Source organism: Euphorbia lathyris, chromosome 3 (genome assembly GCF_963576675.1).
Source record: "Euphorbia lathyris chromosome 3, ddEupLath1.1, whole genome shotgun sequence".
NCBI lineage: Eukaryota > Viridiplantae > Streptophyta > Magnoliopsida > Malpighiales > Euphorbiaceae > Euphorbia > Euphorbia lathyris.
In genome coordinates, this window is record NC_088912.1 from 92527534 (window position 1) to 92552399 (window position 24866).

The 24866-nt window shown below is 36.0% G+C and overlaps 1 protein-coding gene and 1 long non-coding RNA gene across 4 annotated transcripts; one reads left to right on the forward strand and one right to left on the reverse strand.

Moving 5' to 3' along the window:
• Positions 1 to 3876: 3876 nt before the first annotated feature.
• Positions 3877 to 7640, reverse strand: LOC136224708 (transcription termination factor MTERF9, chloroplastic-like). Of its 3 annotated transcripts, none has more exons than XM_066013117.1 (2): positions 6372 to 7640; positions 3877 to 4639 (listed from the first exon to the last, which is right to left on the reverse strand). In XM_066013117.1, the coding sequence occupies exon 1, from the start codon at positions 7516 to 7518 to the stop codon at positions 6382 to 6384; it is 1137 nt and encodes a 378-aa protein (XP_065869189.1). In that variant the 5' UTR covers positions 7519 to 7640; the 3' UTR covers positions 3877 to 4639; positions 6372 to 6381. The 3 variants fall into 3 exon arrangements, with proteins under 3 accessions (XP_065869189.1, XP_065869188.1, XP_065869187.1); XM_066013116.1 differs by having other exon boundaries at positions 3877 to 4704; XM_066013115.1 differs by having other exon boundaries at positions 3877 to 4718.
• A 12486-nt stretch (positions 7641 to 20126) lies between these two features.
• LOC136221978 (uncharacterized) lies at positions 20127 to 23975 on the forward strand. Its single transcript, XR_010685437.1, has 3 exons — positions 20127 to 20486; positions 22055 to 22095; positions 22947 to 23975. It is a non-coding gene; the product is annotated as an uncharacterized lncRNA (long non-coding RNA).
• Positions 23976 to 24866: the final 891 nt, after the last annotated feature.

A 24866-nucleotide genomic window follows, 5' to 3' on the forward strand; every position in this document is an offset into this window, starting at 1 on the left:
TCAGTTTCTCTAAGGGTGGTAGAAGTTTGAAGAAAGAGAAGTTGGAGCTAGTTCACAGCGATTTGTGGGGTCCTGCACCTGTGAAATCTCTTGGTGGAGCTTTGTATTACATGACCCTCATTGACGACTCCACTAGGAAAGTGTGGATCTATTTTCTGAGAAAGAAATCTGATGCTTTTGATTCCTTTCGAAAATGGAAGGCCCTGGTTGAGAATGAGACAGGTTTGAAGGTAAAGTGTTTGAGGTCTGACAATGGTGGAGAGTATGAGCTTAGGGAATTCAAGGAATTCTGTGCTGAGAATGGAATTCGCATGGAGAAGACTCTGAAAGGAACTCCTCAGGAGAACAGAGTTGCAGAACGAATGAACAGAACTCTGTGTGAGCGTGCTAGAAGCATGAGGCTGAAGTGCGGACTTCCGAAGATGTTCTGGGCAGAAGCAGTTAACACTGCATCATTCTTGATCAACAGAGGGCCATCGAGTCCCTTGGAGAGTGGCATTCCTGAAGAGGCTTGGAGTGGCAAACAGATAAATCTATCCTTTCTACGAGTATTTGGATGTGATTCATATGTTCATATTGCTACCCTTGAGAGAAGTAAGTTAGATGCGAAGTCTGTTAAATGTACGTTCATTGGATACGGTGGTGATGATTTTGGATATCGGTTCTGGGATAGTCAGAACAGGAAGATTATCCGCAGTCGGGATGTTGTTTTCAATGAGCAAATGATGTACAAGGATAGTCTGGGAGCATCTGATACTGTTAATTCAGAACCAGAGGTTGTGGACCTAGACATCACGAATTCTGGTGGGAGCAAAGAGGTAGTTGTGGAGGAGGCAGTTGTGGAGGAGGCAGTTGTGGAGGAGGCAGTTGTGGAGGAGGTAGTTGTGGAGGAGGTAGGTGAACCCCAAACTCCACCAGTTACACTACGCAGATCCACCAGAGAGCGTAGAGCACCTGACAGGTACACGCCTACAAGCAACTACATGCTGCTGACAGATAGTGGTGAACCAGAAAGCTACTTGGAGGCATCTCGTGGAGGCTTGCAATAGATGATGAGATGGATTCTTTGATGACCAATGGAACCTGAGAACTTGTTGAGCTTCCAAATGGTAAGAAGGCTCTACAAAACAGGTGGATTTTCAGAATCAAAGAAGAGGCTGATGGAAGCAAACGCTACAAGGCAAGGCTGGTCGTGAAAGGCTTTCAACAGCGGTACGGCATAGATTATACTGACGTTTTTTCTCCAGTGGTGAAGCTAACTACTATTCGTTTAGTGTTGAGTATGGTAGCTACAGAAGATTTGGAGCTGCAGCAAATGGATGTAAAAACGGCATTTCTTCATGGGGACTTAGATGAAGACATCTATATGAAGTAACCTCAGGGCTATGAGTCTGATAACACTGAGCTTGTGTGCAAGTTGAACAAGAGCTTGTATGGTCTGAAACAAGCTCCAAGACAGTGGTACAAGAAATTTGACGGATTCATGCACGAAATTGAGTTCGTGAGGAGTGAAGCTGATCATTGTTGTTACTTCAGGAAATTGAATGAAGGCTATATAATTTTACTGTTATATGTTGATGATATGCTGATTGCAAGGTCAAGTGCTCGAGAAGTGAGAAAACTGAAGAAGCAGTTATCTGAGCGGTTTGCTATGAAGGATCTCGGAGAAGCTAAGCAGATTCTAGGCATTTCAAGATGCCAAGCCAGCAACAGTTCCTTTGGGTAGCCATTTCAAGCTATCTAAACATGACTCACCCAAGAGCAGAGAAGAGCGAGTCCAGATGGAGAGAACTCCGTATGCCTCAGCAATTGGCAGCTTGATGTATGCAATGGTGTGCACAAGGCCAGATATTGCACATGCTGTGGGAGTTGTTAGTCGTTTCATGGGAGACCCTGGTAAGAAGCATTGGGAAGCAGTAAAGTGGATTTTGAGATACCTGAAGGGAACCACTGAACAAGCCCTATGTTTTGAGGGCAAGAAAGTTATGTTGGCAGGATATGTGGATGCAGATTTGGCATCTAGTGACCTTGACAAGAGAAGAAGTACAACCAGATATGTTTTCACATTGGGTGGTACTGTTGTCTCTTGGGCTTCAAAGCTACAGAAGGTGGTGGCTTTGTCTACTGCAGAAGCTGAGTATGTTGCAGTGACTGAGGCTAGTAAGGAGATGGTATGGTTGCAGAATTTCTTGCGTGAGTTGGGAAAGGAGCAGAAGGATCCTATTCTATACAGCGACAGTCAGAGTGCCATTCATTTGGCAAAGAATCCCGCCTTTCACTCAAGAACAAAGCACATAGAGTTGAAGTATTACTACATACGGCATCTCTTGGACATGAAGATATTGCAGTTGATGAAGATTCCAGGCACTGAGAATCCTGCAGACATGTTGACTAAGGTTGTAACCTTAGAGAAGCTGAAGCTATGTATGGCTTCAGCTGGCCTTGGTAATTAAGTTAAAGGCATGGCACTATCATCAGATGAAGGATTTAGTCTCCAGGTGGGAGATTGTTGGGCTTATGGAGACTAATTTTATATAGGCCCAACTGAAGCGATGGGCCCAACTGCAGCGATTAGGGTTTCAGGTGTATAAATGTAACCTCTTTCTCTGTAATCCGCATCTCATTCATTATAGTGAAATATCCTGACTTGGTAGTGCCTCCAGACGTAGTCATTCTAATCGAGTGGCGAACTGGGTTAACAATTTTTGTGTGTTTGCTTATTTTTTCGTTTATCGTAATTTCAATTATTCCTAACATACATTAGTTGGTATCAAAATTAAGATTATTTATTATATAGGTTTTGCTAGATTGTCATGCCACTAAGACAATATATTTATGTTAATAATGCTCAATTGATTGAGAGAATGGATCAAATGGAAGAACAGTTTGATGAACAGATGGAGGAATCTTTAACTAACCTTAGAAGTAATACAAATTTGAGAGTTTCCCGAAGGAGATGTGGAGATATGAGGAAAATAATCGTAGATGGAAATCAAGTTTGAGAATTGATATTTTTGAATTTTATAAGACTCTAAAGCAAGAAGAAATTCTTGATTGCTTGACGATAATAGAAGAGGTATTGGAATTTAAGAGAGTATATGAACATAATCGTGTGGTAACGAGACTGCCCAATCGATCTATGGCATGACGGGGCAACAGTTGAAGCTCACACACACTGAAATGGGAAAACCAAGATTGAAAAAACATTTGTGGGCAAATTTTTTGCCTTGTAAATATCAATTACTCCTTGATTATTGGTTTTATAATTTGATCTTTTTATTCATTCAAAATGGCAATTTGACTCCAAATGTACTATAAAGTCCTTTCGTTAAAGTTGACTTCCAGTTTTCCAGTTAATATAAGCGAAATACATGTCATACATAAAGATTGGGGATTTCTAATCGCATGATAAGAATTTCTGACACAATAATATAATTTATAGAGATAAGTTGACTAATGCGATTATTATTTTATTAAATTTATCTCATGTATAATCATATATAACAAATAGATAAAATAACTTGATTTTGATACTGGTTCCAACTATTTCTTTATCTTCCCGTGAATTGTACGTTTGTAACAATAGGGACAGAATTTTTTCAATTCCAATCAACTAGGTGTATTGTGTCGTTTCTTTTGAGTAATATATCTCAAAATACCTGTTGATTTCTTATTAACACTCTTTCGAGATACATTTTAAAATATTCCTTACTCGAATCTCTTTCCCCTTGGCCATAAACATCATTGGGATTTTGGGATTTTTTATTCATTCAACTCTTCTATTTTCCGATCTGAAGTGAAAAAGAAAGGAAGGGAAAAGAATTGAAGTTGCTAACTCGAAATCCAAATTATGAAAGATAACCCAAAACACCTTTTAGAAGTTTCTATTGTTAAAGGCAACCTCTCTCATTTGTCAAAATCAAACAAATAAACAAAAGGCAGGTGATTGATCTTGCCAGGTGAATTGTTTCATACCTTGTGAAGAAAGAAATAGTAGCTAGTTAGCAGTCCTCAAAAGCTATCGTATGGAATATATAGATCAAATAATACGATTATGATATGATAACTCGTTTCGACACTCTTTTTGAATCATGATTGAAGAAACACACCAGAATAAAAAGAAACCACCTAATTACTTCAAGTGGTCATTGATTTTCAGAGAACATGAGTACATACGAATTTCTAAAATAAAGTGCAACAGCAGAGAACTAATCTTGTTTGCTGACACAAGTTTAAGTATGAATCAAGATACTCCAACTTTGGAATCCCCGAGTTTATGACCACCAGAGTGTAGGAATCTTGGCCAATATCTTGCATTTCTGAGCCAGTAATGGTGTTGTTGATCAGACAAAACAATCTTTAACACCCAACTATTGCCCTCACGATAACCGACTTAGCATAATCCTTGCAAAACACTGTTAACTGTATCATGTTTATCCCACTTTAGATTTTTCACATGCCACCCAGAATTGCTCATCTGAGCGGATGAGAAGTTATCCGGTCTGTAAAAGCCCTGATTACTGTAGAAAGACACTCGAGCATTGATGTGGTATGGAATTGGAAATACTTGTTTCAGGGGTTTCTCTGCTGTGAAACATAGGCTTAATTAGGACCTTTTTTCTGAAATCTGCTATGTGTCCTATAGAACAGAAGAAGTTATTCAAGCCCAAGTTTGGTTGAATTATAATTAACATTCAATGCTCCCTGCAAAACAACAACTAAAGTAGTATAATCATAATTTCTACCATAAAACAAGAGAAGACGAGAAGAACACATTAATAGAAACTTGTCCATTTATGTACCCAGCCCAGGTATCTTTTGCAGTCTTCTTATTTACATTTTTCTTACTAATATATCAATTTCAGCTTCTATCAATTGGAACCTGCTTTTCCAATTGTGTACATTAAAAATCTGGGTCTGCACTTACAATCTGAGACTCTCTCAGCTCCCACTCCATAGTATTCAGCTACAAAACGGATCAAAATCCTATGTGGCAGATTAAAAAAAGATAGAAAAACCCAATCGACCTTTGTAAGAGATACCCAATTGGCTATTTCCTGTTTGACTCACCTGTTATGGTTAAATATTGGAAGAAAGTGCAAGTTAAAAAGGACTCGCTTGGCTGTTTGAGGAATGTCGGATGGCCTTGTTGGGACTATAATAGCCGATCGGCTTCAGGAACTAGGAAAGAGAGTTTTGTTTGCACATTGTTTCCAAGACCTTGTCGATTACCGAAATGCAAGAATCTACCGAATTGCTCTATTGCAAGAAATTCATTGTCAAGGTCTGGTAAATCCGTGCTCAAAACTCCCTCTTTCATTAAAAAATCGACGTTTGATTGCATTTTACCCTCAATTGAATGTTAAAGAACCATGGATAATGCATTACACTTTCCTCATATGAAGAAGTGACCATAAGAAATGGTAAGGAGTTTTACAATTTAAGTATGGCAAAGGGATTTGAAACTATAAGCTAAGGAAGAAGACCGCCCACAAAACCAATTTTCCAATTTGAGTTCAGAGATTGTTTTGAACTTTGAAGTGGAGAGTTTTAGGGCACGTCATGATAAGGAGTTTGAAGCACAGATGAGGCTTTTTTTATAGATTCTCCTCAAGCTGAAATTTGTTGGAGACTGAAAGAGCATATTCATATGTACCTAATTTTAGAGGTATCATAGGATTCAAGAGCTGCTCTTCTCCACATATCTAAAGCCTTGAAGGATTTATTTGAACATCAAGAAGCATAACACATCATAGCACTCTAAACCCGAACTTTTCTTGACATGGAAATCCTTTCATTCTCTACCGTGAATTCACAAGTATGGGGACTTCTCCAATGTTAGTTATCTTCCAATTCTCGCGACTCTTCTTTTTTCTAATATTCTTAGTCATTAGAGATCCTAGAATTTAGATATGAAACCGGAAGGTAAACAGAGCAACGAAACAACAAAAGTTTCTTCTTAGCAAAATGGCTTAATACATCATTTGCCCCCTACTTTTCTAAAAAGATTGATTACATTTTACACAAGGGGCTAACTGAATATTTTATGCAAGTTGGGACTAATCAAGCTTTTTGGATAAGTTCAGGGCAACATTCTTGAACTTCCAGTAATGCTTAGGCTAAAGTTCAAATATCAATGCTTTCAGCAAATAGCACAACAAAGGAAAAGGTGAAAAACTAAATGAATAATCAAGAATAAAAGAATGCAAAGATCACAAATGACTCACCAAAGCTGAGTTCCTAAACTAATATAAAAAGTAATATACATTGAACTAAATTCACTGTATTTATATTTCAAACTAAGCCAGTAAAGTAAAGCATAAACTGCAAATAACTTCTGATTTGCTAAATTAGAAGCAACATTAACTTACTTTTCTTGTATCATGTGTGGATGTTTTTGGATTCCTTGCTACCAAGATACATCTCCAATAAACCTTGGACTTTAGGTATGTATTGATCAACATACTTCTTCTTGAAATCCTTCTCACTTATCAACAAGGTGTTTATGTTACTTTTTATCAGCTTCTTTGACTCCAATACGTTCAAAACATTATACCTAGGGCGAATCCGTTTTTCAATAGAATACCCAAGTAATATGGGGTTTGCAACTACAGTTTTAGGCTCCAACTTCATAGTATTCAAGTAGAAATGCAATGCATTACTGATTTTCGCCTCTGAAAAAGCTAAACAATAGGGAAAGCGAGTGAAAGCTTTCAAAATTTCCTCTTCTTTCCATCCCATACTCTTCATAATCTCAATTTTCTTTTCCAAGGTTGATGTGGGCATTGATATCATCACTCTAAGAGCATGTACGAACATAGGGGCATTTGGTTCAAGACCCAGATTCTTAACAGCATTCACTGCGTAAATCATGGTTTTATGGTTTTGAGTTAACACTCTACGGAACAATATAATTTTTTCTATACCATGAGAAGGCACTCCCTCTTTCATCAAAAAATCAACATTGGGCCGCATTATTCCATTCAAATTAACTTGAAGGAACCATGGAGAACGGATAATAGCAGTTGCCATTTTCTCATTACTATTAAGGAATGACCTTAAGAACTCAAAACATGGTTTAATTTGAGAATCTAAAGACCTACCGATAGCAGAGGGATTTGAAGCAATGAACTGTGTAAGAAGCTCACCTGCCAAGCCATTTTGTACGAAGTACTCAAGTTTGGGCTGAAGATTGTTTTTGACTTTGAGGCGGAGAATTTGAGGGTATTTGACGATCAATTTAGCCACCTGAGTATCGCTGAAATGATGCGATTTAAGGAGTTGAATCACAGATTGAGGGGTTTGTGGGTTTGTTTCGTCAAGCTGAAACTTTTCGGAGACAGAAAGAGCAGATTTTAGAGGAAGCCCGCATGAATCGACGAGGAATTGAACTGTAAATGAAGATGGAGATGAAGTTCTGATGTCGGGTACAGGAAGAGTGGAGGAAAGGGTTGCAGAAGATTGAAGAAAACGTTTATGGATTTGAGAAAACACATTTCTGATTAAATTGGAAGCCATATGAAAGGAGTATGAGAAGTAGAGAATTCAAAGCTTTCAAAATGGATAATAATGGAGTCTGCACAGACAGACAGAGGAAAGGCCGAACGGAAGCAGCTTTAAATTTAGGTTTGATCCTCCGATGTTTTAGTCCTCCAATTTAACAAACATGTTGTTTGATCCTGGGATTTACAATCATATATTACTAGGTTATTAAATTTGGGTTAAAACGCAAAAATACCCCTAACATTTTGGGTAAGGAGTAATTTTACTTTTAACGTCTAAAATTGTGAAAATTTTACCCTTAACATTAGAAGCGAATAGCAATTTTATCCATAACGTTTATAAATTGAGTCAATGTGAGAAATAATTCATCAAATTGTTTTCTCGATCATGAATCTTGTCATCTATACTTCAGACGTACATCATTTTATCAGTAATAAATCACAGACATGAAATTATTATTAAATTCACTAAATTTAGAAATCTTAATCTCAAATTCTATTATTAAATTATAAAAAACATGAAATTATTTTTTTTAGAACTAATTGATATGCAATTGGTATAAAATAATGAACAAAAATATTTGTGTTTTATAATAATGTCTAAAATTGATCCAATTATCAATATTATGAGTAAAATTGCATCATTTTAGACGTTAGAGGTAAAATTGCTCCTGACCTAAAACGTTAAAGATATTTTTGCACCTTGACCTATTAAATTTTGTTTTAATCAACGGTTTAGTCTTAATTCATTTAAAAAAAACAAATTTACCTTCACTTCTTAGAGATAAATTACATCTAAGGTACATATTTACATTTTAGCTCATGAACTTTAATTTTATACTTAAAATACTAATTGAAAGTATAAAAATAAATCATGTGGTTTCAATTATTTTCAAATAGTATCATATTCAAAACGTGACAAATTGGTACTTCGTGCTTATATGCATTAACAAACACAATTCAAATGTGAAGATGACGTTACATCTGATGACCTAACCTAGTGAAAAACGACATGTCCCATTTTCATTCATGTCACTAGATTTAACGTGTTAATTTGGACTCTGTTTGCTAACGAATATAAACACAATATATCAGACTGTCGCAATTTAAACTTGAGAGTCTATTTAAAAATTAATCCAACCACATAACTTATTTTTGTACATTCCTCATAATACTATTATCTTAACTATTAAAAGTATAAAATATGATTTTAGTTTTTGATAAAAAAAAATGATTTTAGTATATTTAAATTATTTTTTATTTTAACAAAAAAAATGGTTAACAACTATCAATATTAACGTGGATGTCAATAATAAAATTTAAATACAAGCTAATAAAATCAATGCAAAACGTATCCTAAAGCTTTGATCTTTTATTATTTGGTGTATTAGGTTTTTTGTCTTTTATTTAGACATATTGAGTCTCTGATCTTTCATGTTTGGTGTATTAAACCATCGATCTTTCATTTAGACATATTAAGCTATTGATCTTTCATATATAGATGTATTAGGTCTTTCTATAAGTGAAATCATAGTAGTGTATCTCACTTATATTTGATCTTGTACTCCATCTCCAAAAAAGTCCGCCATCAATCTCGAAGGTTGAGCATAATACAATTCTAAGTTTTTTCTTCTTCCTAGTCGTGAAATGAAAAGGGGCAGGAAGAACTTATCATGTATTTTATTCATTCTTCTTTTTCCATGAGACCTCTAAAATGGATAGGTTTTTCTTATACACATCACTCAAAAAGTGGGGGTAAATTTCACCTATGGTGTACAACCTTTGCCCTATTTCACACTTTGGTGTACAACCTTCAATTTGTCTCACTAATATGTACAAACTTAGGGGTGACTTCCCACTATGGTGTATAGCCGGTGAAAATGACCGGTCAACACAAAAGTCAACACGCCTTTGACCGGTCAAAAAGTCAATATTTGACCACTTAACTTAAAATTACATTTATACCATTTCTTCTTCTTTTCCATTTCCATTGCTCTCTCCATAACTATCTTCCTCCACCTTTTGTAGTTGCAGTTGCAGATTCATTGCCCTCTCTCTCTCTAACTCTCTTTCTCCATTGCCTCTTTTCCATTTCCCTTTTACTTTATTAAATCTTACAATCCTGATCTTACAACTACTAGCATTCCAAGAGATGACCAATGGAGTGTTTTCTACATTAAGAATGAAGCTTGTTGAATATGATAATTTAGAAATTAGACGGATCTAATGGAATCGGAAGAAGTTCGAAGCTTAAGGAGATTCAAGCACTCCCTGCCCATCCTAAAGCTTTCCCAAGTTTTAAGCATGGGAAAATCGAAAACCAGAGCAGGGGAATTTCTTCCACCATATCTGAAGCTTTCCCAAGTTTTAAACATGAAAAAATCAAAGAAAATAAAAAAAAAGCAGAGCACGGGAATTTCTGGAATTTCTGGGTAATTTTTTTCCCAATTAAAACCTCCACTAATGCTTATTTGTCGACCAAATCAAAAACCGGAGCATGAAAATTTCTGGGCAATTTGATTTTAGGTTTTGATTTTGGGAATTGAACGGTGAATGTTGAAATTGCAGATTTTAGAGCATGGCAATTTCTGGATAATTTTTTCCCAATGTATTTAATCGACCCAACAAATAACTTTGTATCCATTATTCTTCCGCTTTCAGACTGCAAAACTCGAGGCATCTCTCGTCTACAACAAATCTGTCTGAACTTTCATATACCCCATCATCTGGCAGTAGATTTGAGTGTAGCCAAGGACTAATATCTGAGAAGATAATGATTAGGAAAATTGGTTTAGATACTTGAGTGAAGCCAAGGACTATCCAACCATATTGAACATCTCAGAAGATAATGATTAGAAAAATTGGTTTAGATAACAAAAGAAGTTATTTTGCGTGGTTCATCAACTCCATAGGCATGCATATAAAGTGCTTGCAAGGACAGCAACATAAGTATTAAGCAGCACTAATTCTAACCTTGGAATCAAAAGGTAAAACTAGTAATGCTTATTTGTTGAACAAATAAAAAACCAGAGCCTAAGAATTTTTGGATAATTTGATTTTTAGGTTTTGATTTTGGGAATTTTAAAAGTGAATTTACATATTTAAAGACTTGTAGGTATTAATTAAAGAAAGAGATTTTTATGAAAATAATGGTGAAAATGTCTATTGAATTAGAGAGAGAAAGAGTTAGAGAGAGAAAGGAGTTAGAAATGGAGAAGGTTAGAAAGAGAAAGGAGCCATAGGAAACTGAGAGAGTGGGACGAAAGAGAGTGTATTTTTTTTTTTGGGATAAAGGATATTTTGGTAATTACATATGGAGTTTGTTTAATTAAAGTTGAAAAATGGTGAGGTGGCGCGTTGACTGGCGTTGACCGGTCATTTTCACCGGTTATACACCACAGTGGGAGGTCATCCCTAAGTTCGTACATATTAGCGAGACAAATTGAAGGTTGTACACCAAAGTGTGAAATAAGGTAAAGGTTGTACGCCATAGGTGAAATTTACCCCAAAAAGTGGTTGACGAAGTAAAAAATATGACTAACGTGCGTGTTATAAAAGGGCTTAATACACTCATATATGAATAGATTTACGGAAGACCCTAATGCACCCATATATGAAAGATCAAGAGATCAATGTGTCTAAATGAAAGATCGAGGGCTTAATACACCAAACAACGAAAGATCAGGAGCTCAATATATCTAAATGAAAGATCAAGAGCCTAATGCACCAAACAATGAAAGATCAGGGGGCTCATGATGCTTTTTGCCTAAAATAAATGGAAAGTACAAAAATAAACCTTATGGTTACACCTGTTTTCGATCGACATCCTTATGGTTTAAAAATTAAAAAATTGGTAACTTTAGGTTCATTCTGTTAGCAAACACATAACAAATTAACTAACGGCGTTAAAAAAAAAGTCAAAGGGAAAAAAGTTAATTTTATCTTTATATTTATTTATTTTATAAATTAACGCTCCAATCACAAACAAATCCAAAAATAAAAAATAAAAATCAATTACATCATCTTCTCCGTCGAATATCAAATTCTTAATTTTCCTTTTGATATTTGTAGGGCCAAAAGACATCTTCAACCTTCTGCCCTTCTGCATCCAATATCAAATTCTCAATCGCTCTCCTTCTAACTTCTATAAAAAAAAAAAAAAATATCAGTCAAATAGAGGATATATTTAATGTAATATAAATAGAGAACATATTCAATATAATATTCAGAATCAGATCCAATCAAACAGTAGAATTGATGTTACCATCACCTGTAGAATTTAGAATCCACGCCTTGCCTCGGTCGAAGGTGAGGAGGAGCCGCGACGGCAGAGGCTGGATACCGGAAGTAGCGAGGAACGACAGTCTGCAATTTGGGGTTTCTGTTTAGTGAAATCGATAGGGAGAGGGGGAGGGGGTTGGGACCCAAAGCAACAATATTTTCATTATCCTAAATCAAACCTTTTAAATAAAAGAAACAAACAAACAGATTTCCCCACTCCGTTAAAATTTAACCTCCATTGATAGGTGATTTGTAAATTTCACTGTAAACCTTCATCGAGATCCGTAGTTTGCCCTGACTTTGAGAGAGTGTGTAGACCTACCCTTATCTAAACTTTATCCTGTCTACACACTTACCTAAACTTTATCCTACCAAAACAAAGAACAAACAAACAGAAAAAGAAAGAAAGTCGATATATATAATTACGCTAAGTGATAGAAAATTAAAACACTACAGAATCCTAGAAGGAAAAGGAAACTTACATAATATTTAAGCAATTATTTTACAGAAATGAAACTCATTCACAGCTTAGGAAATCTCTTCAAATCTCAATCTATCCCAGTTGAATTTTGTTGTGCGATCTTTTACTATGGAGAAACTTGTTTTCGATTTGGTTGATCTTGCCATAAAGACAGCAGATATCGATGGTTCAGAGGACAAATGCCTCAAAGCACTCTCAAAGTTTTACCATGTTCTTGTTACCAACAAATTCATCAGCACCACCAATATCGGAAAGCAGGAGGTTGATTTGGCCCTACAAATGTAAAAACGAAAATTGAGAATTTGATATTGGATGGAGAAGATAATGTAATTGATTTTTATTTTTTATTGTGGGGTTTGTTTTTGATAATTAGATAATAAGAAGGTTAATTCATAAAATAAATAAATATAAGGATAAAATTAACTATTTTTCGTTCGACTTTTGATTTTTTTTTTTTTAACACCGTTAGTCAATTTGGCATGTATTTGCTAACGGAATAAACCTCAAAATACCAGTTTGTAAATTTTTAAACCACAAAAGTGTCGATCGAACACAGGTGTAACCATAAGATTTATTTTTATACTTTCCCTAAAATCAAATAGTTCATGACAAAATGCGACTTGGGGAGTTTAAAGTTGTGAGTGCAATTTAGGGTTCGATTAATAGATTTGTGAGAGTTTCGGCAGATTTGGGTTCAATAATAAATGGTTTTCATATGTCTGCTGATATGGGTCGACAACAAATATAAATTCAAGAGATTTAGTGGATGGATTTGCAAATGGAGATAGTGGGGGTGCTGGTCGATTTTTTGGAATTACTCAAATTAATGAATCTATAAACTTATATGGGGATGATAATTTATGTAATTTCATTTGGATGGAGCATGTTGGAGAAGGTGGGTTTGATGGTTTAGTGCTTGGTGATGGGCATTTGAGGCAGATGAATAAAATGGGTTCCTGCAAAGTTGGGATATGGTTGGCGTGGGAATTAATTTTGGTGGTGCGGGACTCGGAGTTGGTACGAGGGGAGCAGCAGATGCAGATAATAGACACATTAACGATTCTTTTAATGTTTTGCAAGGTGTTGCTGGTTCAGGCAGTGCTGTAGGTCTTGGTGGCTCCAATTTAAATTGTTGCTGGGTACCTCCGATGACTAACTTTTATAAAGTTAATTATGATGCAGCTTTTTCAAATCTTTCAAAGGCTATTACTTTTAGGATGGTGGCCAGATATTGCCATGGTCTAGTTTCAATGTCTGCTGGTGGACCAATTGTCACAACTTTATATGCATTACATGTTGAATTATTAGTGATTCTACATTCAATTCGAGTGGTTTGTGATTATGGTTATCTTGTTGTTATCGTGGCATCTGACTCTGCCTCAGCCATTTTATTGCTAAAAGGTGATCAAATTTTATCAAATTGGTTGTGTGTTATTTTAAGTGATATATTTGAGGTGGTCGGAGTTTTTGAATACATCGAGTTCGTGTTTGAGTGACGTCAAGCAAACACTGTTACACATTCTTTAGCTGCATGGGCACGATCTCTTTCAAATATGGAAATTTTTATCAAAGATTTCCCTCTTTGTATTTCTTCTTGTGTTCAGAATGATTTTGTTACGTTTGTTTCATAATATATGATGTCTATTTATATATAAAAAAGAATAAGAAGAAAAATAAGTTGGTTAGGATTACAATTAAACGTTCCTTACAGGAATTTGTTCAAACTAAAACGATAAATGTGCATTTAGATATTTCATCGAATGCGGTTGGAGAAGAAAAATTCCCTGAAAATAAGACAAAACCCGCTCTCCCCCTACGACGATTTCCACCCTCATTCGTATTAATAAATTGTATAGATTTTTAATGCTTGGTGTGAGCTGCTATTTACCGCAATATTTTTTCCACCTACCGCACTTTTTTGACAATTTTACCCTTCTCATAATTTAAACTCAAAAAATCAAAACTCTTAAATCCTCTCTAGCTTTTTGGATTTTCAAAAAATCTGACCTAAAACGACATGCCACCAAAGGCATGAGCGGGTAAAGGCTTCATGAATGCTCCCGTAAGGTTTTTTAAAAAAAATTACTCCGAAATCACGGGTTCCGTCTCCGAAACGGAGGCGGAATCCGTATGAAATTAGCCTAAATGGATGGGACGTGCCGTTTCCACCACGGGTGGAATGGACGAACTGCCCATTCCACCCGTGGTGGAAATGGCACGCGCCGTTCGTTCCACCGTACGGTGGAACGAACGGCATGCTCGTTCCACCGTACGGTGGAACGGGAGCACCGTACGGTGGAACGGTGCGCGCTGCCCGTTTAGGCCAAATCCATTTTAAAAAAAATAAAAAAGAGAGAAAAAAAAAGTTTTGGTTTTTAAGAAAAAATTATGAAAAGGGCATAAATGTCAAAAAGAGTGCGGTAGGTGGAAAAAATATTACGGTAAATAGCATTACCCTAATTATTTATTTATTTTGATTCTTGAAAATGGATGTATTACTTTTAATTGCACAATCTTATATTATTACTTTTAGTTCTACATGGCTCAAACAAACACTCTCATACTTATGGGTTAATCTAACAACTAGTATTACTCTCACCAAACAATCGTACGTCTATCCAATCAAAGCAAACAAACTCATATTGTTGCTTTAATCGAGCGACCTCATTTGGTCATAGCTTTCAGATCTCATTAATAGAGCAAAAGGCTTTGATACAAGCACGAAGAGATAGAAAAATAGAATGTCACATCAACCCTGCAAAATCACGAAGAGATAGAAAAATAGAGTGTACATAAACCTTGCATAGAAGGCACAAAATAAAGACCAAAATAGATGTTGAACCCACCAACATACTACCTATGGTACGACATCTAGGTTTGGAATTACACCATCATCCATCAAGAATTGATGCATCTCTCTTCAACTACGACATTCGTCTGTGTCATGGCCATTTTTCTTATGATATAAGCACGCTTTCCCCTCGTGTGTCACCTAATGGTTAACACCCAATTAGCCCCCGCTGATAGAACTACCTAAAAACCACACTTTGTGGTCTCTGTGGATCCACATATGAAGGTCCTTTTGGGCTTGTAGGTGAGGCATGGCGGCCACGACGCCGCAATGCAACACTCAGGGGTAAGTGGACAACCAGAGACTCCTCGTCAAGAAGCAATTTTTTCACCCATGAAAGGATGATGTTGCAGAATGCCTCCAGGTCTCGATCCCAGCTCAGCGGAAACTACAGGCAATGAGTTGGACGATCTAGAGTCTTTTTCAGTCGAATACCACACATTGGCCACCGCATCGCATGAATCAGCTATTGAATCCACAACGTGCACTGTCAGACTTATCCTCGGAGTTTGGTTCCACGGGTCATTCGAACCACGAAAACAAGCAAGAGAAGCACGACTTTCTTCTCTTGTTTTCACTGTTTTAAGTGAGTCTGGCACCCGATAAACATATGGATATGGCATCTCAAAGATCGCCTTTTGCACCTTGAGCATCTTTGCAGACTCAATGATATCTCTCGAAGACATCTCAAATAAATGCAAGTCAAAAGAATGCAAGCAGGAGAACATCTAAACTTTTCGACTTTTTATAGCAATGTGAAGAGGCAAGAAGAAAATACATCACAAACAATCATATGAGGGAACACATTAAGCAAAGATTGTTATCCCCTGCCTAACTTTGATCAGCTTGTCGATCAGACAGCTGGTTGAAAAATCTTGTTTCAATTTGACGCTATCGTCAGATTTCAACAAATCCGGATTGACCGACTGACGCAAAGAGAACATATTTTGTCACACACGAAGACATTTACTACTATAATGTAATATCCTTCGGTTTAAAGAATGCCAGAGCCACAGATCAACGTCTGATCGACAAAATGTTCACCAACTTCATAGGAAAAAATATGCAAGTTTATATTGACGACATATTGTTCTTAGTGCGAACGAAGCAAACCACCCACAAGACCTTATAGATGTCTTTGAGATCTTTCGACAATACAACCTCAAACTCAACCCCGAGAAATGATTCTTCGATATTTGGTCCGACAAGTTCTTGAGCTACATAGTCTCCAAGTGAGGCATTGAGCCCAACCCGGACAAGGTAGCCGCTATCCTGGCAATGACCACAGCAAGAACATTACATGAGGTACAATGGCTCAATGAAGACTCGTCGCTTTACCAAGGTTCATATCATGCTCAGCGCAAAAGTGCCTACCTTTCTACAAAGTCCTCAAGAAAGAGCACCCTTTTCAATTAATCCGTCTAGAGCCCGTGCATAATCAGGATTGGCCCTACCGTCCTATACCCGTCATGGGTAATGGTATTAATCTCGTACTTTTCATATATCTTTTTATACAGAGTACGAATAGTCATATTAAAATCGGATAGTATCGAATATCCGCGGATACAATATCCATTATCATCCCTAATTTCAGTTATACATGGATACTAATTCTAACCCGACTATTCATTTCAACATGAAATATTGAAATTTTGAGTTAAAGCTTTAACCTTTTTCTTCCGCTAATAATAATAATAAAATACAATGTGTACCAAAAAAAGTTATACGGTGCAATTTTAAGTTTGAATAGCAAAAGCTAACTATTTTTTCTTTTTCATTTGTATTTTCTTGTTCTGCCTATTTCATACGTGGACTAAAATACTAAGGGCTAAATTTATAATTTAATATTATTTTAAATATATTCCAATAAGATTTCCTGACTTAATACATCATTTGCCCTGGACTTTACCAACAAGTTTGATTCACTCATTCAACTTTCAAACTATCCCTCAACTTGCAAAAAAAAAATATTCAGTTAACTCTTTAAATTTGCGTTAAATATAATCAATTGACCACTCGAATGCATAAATGTAAGTTAAATACATAAGATGTATTAAATGTGTTTTAGAAAAAGTAAAACGATGAAAATCGGGGTGAATTATGTAATAACATTCTAAGACACGTGCAATATATCTTTCACATTTAACTTATATTTTTTATAACCGAGTAGTTAATTGACAACGGATTATGTAAGTTAGAGACTAACTAAATATTTTACGCAAATTAAGGGGTTGTCGGAAAAATTTGAAAGTTTATGAGTACAATCAAGCTTTTTGTATTAAGCCAAGGTTCCCCCTAGGGGTGGCAACAGTTTGGGACGGGAGTGGGGATGCATTCCCCATTCTGCACCCAATATGTTCGGGGTGATCATGTATTCCTTTTTCGTCATTTTAGGAGAGCATGTTGTTAAAGTCACCAATTATTGCCCAAGGTAAATCTGATGCTCCAGGTATTAATTTAATAATATTCCATGACACCCTCCTTCTATCCCTCTCAGGACACCCGTAGAAGTCTGTTAGTCTCCAATTGCCCTTTATAGGGTCTTTAATTTCCATATCGATACGATTATTCTAGAATGATAATAGAGAACACCAATCAACTACTTTCCGGAATACACATTCCTCCACTACGCCCAATACAATCCACAGAATAACAACCATCAAAACATATTTTTATTTCTGATTTCAATAATGCCAAAATTACATACTAAAGTTTCAAATAAAAAGATAACATCTGGACGGTGAGAGTTTTGACAAGCTCACAGAATATCAGAACTGCCTTGACATTCCCTAGCCCTCGGCAGTTCCAGCTGAGAATTCTCATCTTGATGGGTAGACCTGACTCTCTGGGCATGTCTAATCTCCGTTTTTTAGACCATACTCCATGATTGTTTGGCTGTTGGCGTGCTGGTTGTTTGCAGATTGAATCAAAACTCCACTCTTTGTTGTCCCTTTCGCAAATTGCACTCCTGCTTTAACATTATCATCAGATTTAGCATATGACTGATTCTGCTCTATCTGTTCAATTTCCATTGCATTTTCTCCATCCGACTGATTCATTCCCTATATAAGCTTCCCCTTATTAATCTACTCTCGCATTCGTTTCTTTTCCTCGTGAAGGTTAAGGCCTCCATCCTCCTTATCCTTCACACTAGTTAATGCTTTCACCTGCTTTTCCTTTTCAAAAATAGATGTTGAGGTCTATTTTCTATAGCTGTCAATATAGTAGTCTCTTTTGTCGGCCATTGTTCGTTATTTCCTTTGCTTGATTCCCACATCCTTCCTCCTTCAGCCACCTCTCCTTATCCATGCTAATTGGTCATCGTATAGGAGCCCGCAGTGTCATATCCCATTCACGTGTTACTGCATCAATTTCCGACTGGAAATAAATCTCACATTGTCTGTCAATATGTCCTATCAGGCCACAGATAAAGCAGAATGATGGCAATTTTCGTATTTAAATGAGCAAACGATCCAGTCCCTCCTGCCTTCCTCACTTTCTTCTCCTTCTTTAGAGGTTGTCGGATGTTCACCCCCACTTGAACCCTCATGTATTGTTTGGCCACCGTCCATCGGTTCTTCGGGTCATATGCGATAAAAGTGCCAATATGGTTAGCTAGGGCAGTAGCTACCGTTTTTTAGAAAAACCCTAGAGGGAGTCTGTAAAACTGAACACAAAATCTCGCAAAACTAGTGGAACCATAATCGGATCCTCTCCTTCCTTCAGCTCGTGCAAAACTAACAGATGGTTGTCGAACGTCCATGGCCCACCGTCCATTACCCAGCGCATATCCTAGGTGTGATAAATCCGGAATAGCATCAGGCTCTCTCCCAATTCCGAAATCGACAAGCCTCTCCTAGTCTCCATATGCTCGCCATGCGATGCTTGAATATGTGAAAATTGTACAGCCTATCAGTTACTAGAGTGTCGACCATGCATAGCTCATAGCTCATAGTTCTCATTCTCGTTATTGTTCCCCATGTCTTGAAATCCAAAGTCGTCGTCTATAATAACAAGATTGCTTAATTGTTCTTCCATATTTAGGTTAAGAAGAGAAAAAGCGAGATTGTAATCAGAAGATATCAACCATAGGGATAAACCCTAGCCACACTCTTTTATAAGGAGAATTCGCTCCAAGCATATACATTAATATAGATAGTTATATATAAATGATATTTAGTAGATTTATCAACACCGTAAAGCGTCCCTGTGAGGCACCGTTGGGATCGGCCAGGGACACTCCGATGCCTAAGTCAATAATGTTCTTAAGAGAATAAACTGTAATGACAAAGTAGAGTTTTGAATAGTGTGTAAGTGTACCTTGGTTATCATGTTACAAGGGTATTTATATAGGTTTGAGTGATAACCGTAATAACTCCCTCTTAATTCCCTTTTAGTGAAGTGTAATGCTATTTTAATATAGCTTAACTCTGACCTTTAACCTCCGAGCTTTTACGGTCTTTAAGATATCATCAATGCTAGCTTAATGATAGCGAGTTTCGCCGTATACCTGCTCAGTTTTCCATAAGGACGGATCGCCATGTAAGGCGAATCTCATATTCTTCTCAAAGGGCGGATCTCGACATGGACCCATGATACGACACCGTATTTCCAACTAGGACCGGTTCAGTCCGGCCCGGTCTGCCTATTAATATTAATTAATAAATTTTATATATTTATATATTTATATATTAAATACTTATTTTTAAGTATTAACTTTTATTTTTTATAATTAAAAAATTATATATATATGTTTAGGTGGGGTTTATATAGGATGTGCTTGAGATTTGATTTTTAAACCCGAGTCCAGCCCCTCTAAATTACTAGTAGGCTGAGCTAGGCTTGAGCTGTGTATTTTTTATAGAAAAGTTCGTCTGGTCCGGCCCGAACCCGACCCATGGCCAGGTCTACTAAACACTAGCTAGTAATAATTATCAACAAAATTGAATTTGATTAAAATTAATAAAAGATATTAATTGATATTCACAAATAAGATTTTACTGAACATTTGTCGCTGGCCTAACACATTGTTTGGTTGGGGGAGTTTTGCAGGTAATATAAAGGTAAGTGATTTCACTGAAACCAGAGAAATTGAAGAGGCTGTCGTAATATTCGGATCTGACAAAATGATGTTTCTCGATATCTGCAATTGAGAATTTTAGGCGATTTCACGATCAATTGATGAGATTTAAGGAGTTGAAGTACAGATTCACCGATTTAAGGATTCTAGAAGTTTCAGCTCACCGAGAAGATTCCACAAAACCCTCAATCTGTACTTCAACTCCTTACATCTCATCATTCATCAGTTCATAGATTGGAGTTTTATCTTGGAATTAAGGAAGCCAAAAGCTTGGTGTTCGATTCAGAAGAAGTAAGTTTTCCTTTTGCAATTAAAATAGATTAATAGTTTTATGGATAATCAGAAGTAGTCTTGACTTTACTAATTACACATCCAATATTTACTTCTTGTTGATGGCTGTTGAGTTGATACAAAAGTCTCCCTAGGATGACCGGTTATTAGTTGTTTTTTGTTTTAAGGTGTTCATTGTTCCGGTTTCATTAACCTTGAAATCTGGGAAACTGTAGAATGGTTCTATAACACCTTTTTCCATATTAGATATATGAATTGAAATATGGTTACAATTATTTTGGGGAGAAATGTTATTTTGGCAATTCTTTGGAAACATCTGAGTACTATTATTTTGGTAGAACACCTCTTTGTAAGCCTCCTATTGTTATAGTGGAAGAATTTAATCTGTAACTAGTAGTATTAGATATATGAGTTGATATATGGTTCATGGCTATTCTTGTCTATGTGGATGACGTCTTGGTAGCCAGGAACTGCAAGGAAGGTCAACTTCATCAAAGCATATCCACATATTATAACAATGATAACAACAAAACCTTAGTCCCTAAATGATTTGGGATCAGCTAACGTAAACCGTCGTATGAAACCGTGAAATCAAGCCGTATTAGCGATATAAATTCTCTTCCTCCACTTCGTCCTATCCACTATCATATTTTCCTCGATAAAATAAAAGATCCAGGGACTCTTATCCATAACCTCAAAAGAGATCCGATTTAGCCAACACAAATATTGCCTTGATCTTGTACAAGACCAAGCCTTTTTAGTATGAAAGCTAGTAAAACTAAACTTTAAACCCTGCACACCAAACACTCCCTTTACAAACATCCCTTCCTACGTACAACTCATTGGGAAATTACTTTATTCAAGACCATAGGTATGCTACATAGTCCACAATGCCTGACAACTCTAATATAGATGATTTGCTAACACATACAGGGTACTCAGATACCTCAAAACATCAGCTGCACAATGAATCTTTTTCCCTAGACCTAACGAAAAGGTCAACGACAAAATCAACCTGTTTTCTTATAGCTCTGGGGGAATGTTTACAGTTCTACTATTCACAGTCCGCGCACTCATTCCGATATACAAAGATTGAATGTAATTTTGGGAAATTAATTCAATGGTTGTATATGGCTAGTAGCAATAAGAACCTAATGGGTTACACATAAGACTTACAACCAAAAGAGGACATAATAGTAATTAATGAATAGAAGATTAAAATTGTTTTAATTACAACTATAAGGGGGTGCCGATCTAGTTGGGATGTCAGCCCGAGGCAAGTATCGTCCCAACCATTACTCAAAAAAAACAAGAATCTCTTAGAAGAAAAATTTATCGAAGGTTGTTGAAGCTTAGAAGCCTAACAATTGCTCTGTTTGGTAATGCTCCAAGTACTAGTGTCACAACGGAGCAACTATTTTATACATAATTAGTTGACATTGATTAAAATAACATGAAAATTAATGTATTATTTGAGTCTTTTGTATGCATATAAAACTATGAATTAATTAACCCGACTTAGAAGATCAATGTGGATGAGATTTTGATGTTTGTTCTTTCTTTTGTAGCTCGAGAATCGGTGCTATAAATCATGATGGCTTCATTGTTGGTATTGTTATTCATATCTACCAGAATACGTTATCTACTTTTTGTTGTTGAAGCTTTTGCTTTACGAGATTGTGTTTTTCTTGGTTGAAAAATGGGATTCAAAGATTATATTGAGAGTGATTAAATTCATCTTATTAACATTCTCATGAAGCCCAAAATTCAAATTCGTGCAATTCTCATTCATGACATCTTATATCTTTGCAAAAACTTTATATGTTGTATTTTGTTTTGCTTGTTAGCAAAGGTTGTAATTAGATGGAGCATAATCTGTCAGTTTGGTTCTTCTTTTTATAGCTCATTTTTGTTTTTTATTCCAAACAATAGATATTTGGGTAGGATTGAGAAATGACTGGTGATAGTTATTTTGGAAAAATCAGCTAATTAAAAGCAATAGCTAACAGCATAAGCAGAACCAAATCTAGTATGGAGAATAATGGAGTCGAAACATATTACCTTCTTTTACTTGTTTTGCATTTCTTGTTTTGGGTTTTTTTTTTTTTTTTTTTTGGTATTATGAGAGTAAAATTGAACTTCCAGAATAACCTTACAGGGAAATTCGACCATTATCCCTAGAGAAAGTGATTGTTTGAATTTGAGATTAAAAGGATATGTATAAAAGAAAGCTGAAATCTTGATAGAATGAGAAGAATGAATAATCTTGATAGAACAAGTTACAGCAGAGAAACAAAGAACAGAAAGGAAGAGAGTGTGTGTGTGTAACAAATTAAATATAGGTTGGTGTTAAATTCATCTTGGCAAATATAACCAGACAATGGCAAGACAACCTTCTCTGAGATATGACAAAGCTTGGAGATTGGGCATTATACTGAACGACAGTAAGTTTTCATGCAGATGGCATATGAGAGATTGTTTGCTTTTGTAGTTGGACATGGGGTTGCGGTTGGGCAAATACTACTTCCAGGACGTCATTGTATCGACTGTTTCGCTGACTCTAATACTGAGGCAATGTAAGTTTTCAAAATAATTGGAGAGAATCAATCTAATCTACCATCACTAGCCATGTGTTAGAATAATAAGGTGGCTGAATGCTGCTGTACATGTAATTAGTAATTACGAGTATGAGATGAGATTGTGTGGAATTCTGCAGTTGTGTGGAATTCATATGCCTTATGGTGCAAGATGAGGTTGAATGCCTAAACTTATTTCAGAAAATGAGATGAGATGAGATGTTGGTTATCTTCACTGTCATTGAACTCTTCCTGTTGGAAACGTGCTCCTGATTTATAATATCCTCTTTTTTATAATGAAAAACTACAATTCCTATTGCCTGACAATGTAGTAATGTACCGGTGATCTCTTTTTTCTTGAGGAAGTAATTCCGATTCTAACGGGGATTTGGTGCTTTCTGCTTATTCTTATAAGTTATTATAAGTTATTTCCAATACATTGAAGATAGGCTTTTGAGGATTGTGCCAGTTATGATACAATTCAGGAAGTTCGAGAAAGGGGTTTGAATTTTACCCAGTTATTATTTATAGAATTGATACGGCCTAATTACTCTGGTTAAACTGAAGCTTTGTCTTGATTGTCGGAGTCTCTAATTTGTCTCGTGGGATTCTAAAAGGTATGATTTCTAATATTGACTAGTGTCAGTTAATTGTATTGTTTGAAGAGAGCATTACTTTCCTATATCCAAATTTAATTATATAATCTTTGATTACAAGTGTTGAGCATCTATCTATCAAGGTAATCTGCATTTAGCAATTTCTTATTCATCTACCACTCAATTGCACATTCTGAAATTAATGTGATTTATGTGTTAATGAAATCATTCAATGGCTTGATGGATGCATGCAACTGGAGTACGTAGCCATCAAATGGCTCGATAAGTTTGAAGTTAAGATGAAAGAGTCATTTGCTATTTGTCGTTGCTGTTGTTTATTGTTGTGTAATACGAATAAAACTTCATGAAATTTCTAGGGAATAAGAACCTCGTGTGTTTTGTTAATGAAAAGTGGACAATTTTCATTAAATCTACCAATTTGTGAATGAATTATGATTTTGCTTACGAGTTGTTCGCGAGTTTGTTGACGAGCAACTCGTTAATTCAGTTCATGAATTTCGTTCCCGAACAACTCATTAATTAGTTCATTATTTGTATTTAATTGAAATCTTTTAACATAAAATTATATAGTTTTGAAATTTACAAAATTATGTTGTTTTACATTTCTCCCATTTATTGAAATTATTGTTAAAAAAAAAATCGAACCAAGCTTGCTCATGAACGTGTTTATGAACATTATAATTAAATTTGCTAATGAGCTTGTTCATGAACCTATAATCAAATTTGCTAACAAGCTTTCAAACCGAGTTTTGTTATGCTCAAGTTCGATTCGAAAGCCGAACACCGAAATGCTCATGAGCGGCTTGACTCATTTGCGGTCCTAATATTTTAGGAATAAAGTCTAAATTTGTTCATAACGTTTTTGGGATAACTGAGGGGTACTAAATAACGTTTTTGGGATAACTGGTGGGTACTATCGTAAGTTCATCAGGAAGTATAGTATCCCAACATCGAAAATAGGGAGTAATTAGGCTATATAAAAAAGCATTGAAAATGAAGAGGAAGTAACTCTGCTATATAAAAAATAATAAATTGAGAGGGTGTTTGTTTTAGCGTTTCGCATGAGCGTTTAGCGGTTTTACACCAAACCGTTAATAGTATAGTGTTTGGTTAAGATTATAAAACCACATCGGTTTTGGAGCAAACTGGAGCGGTTCACGAAAAACTCCAATTTGAAACTTTTCACA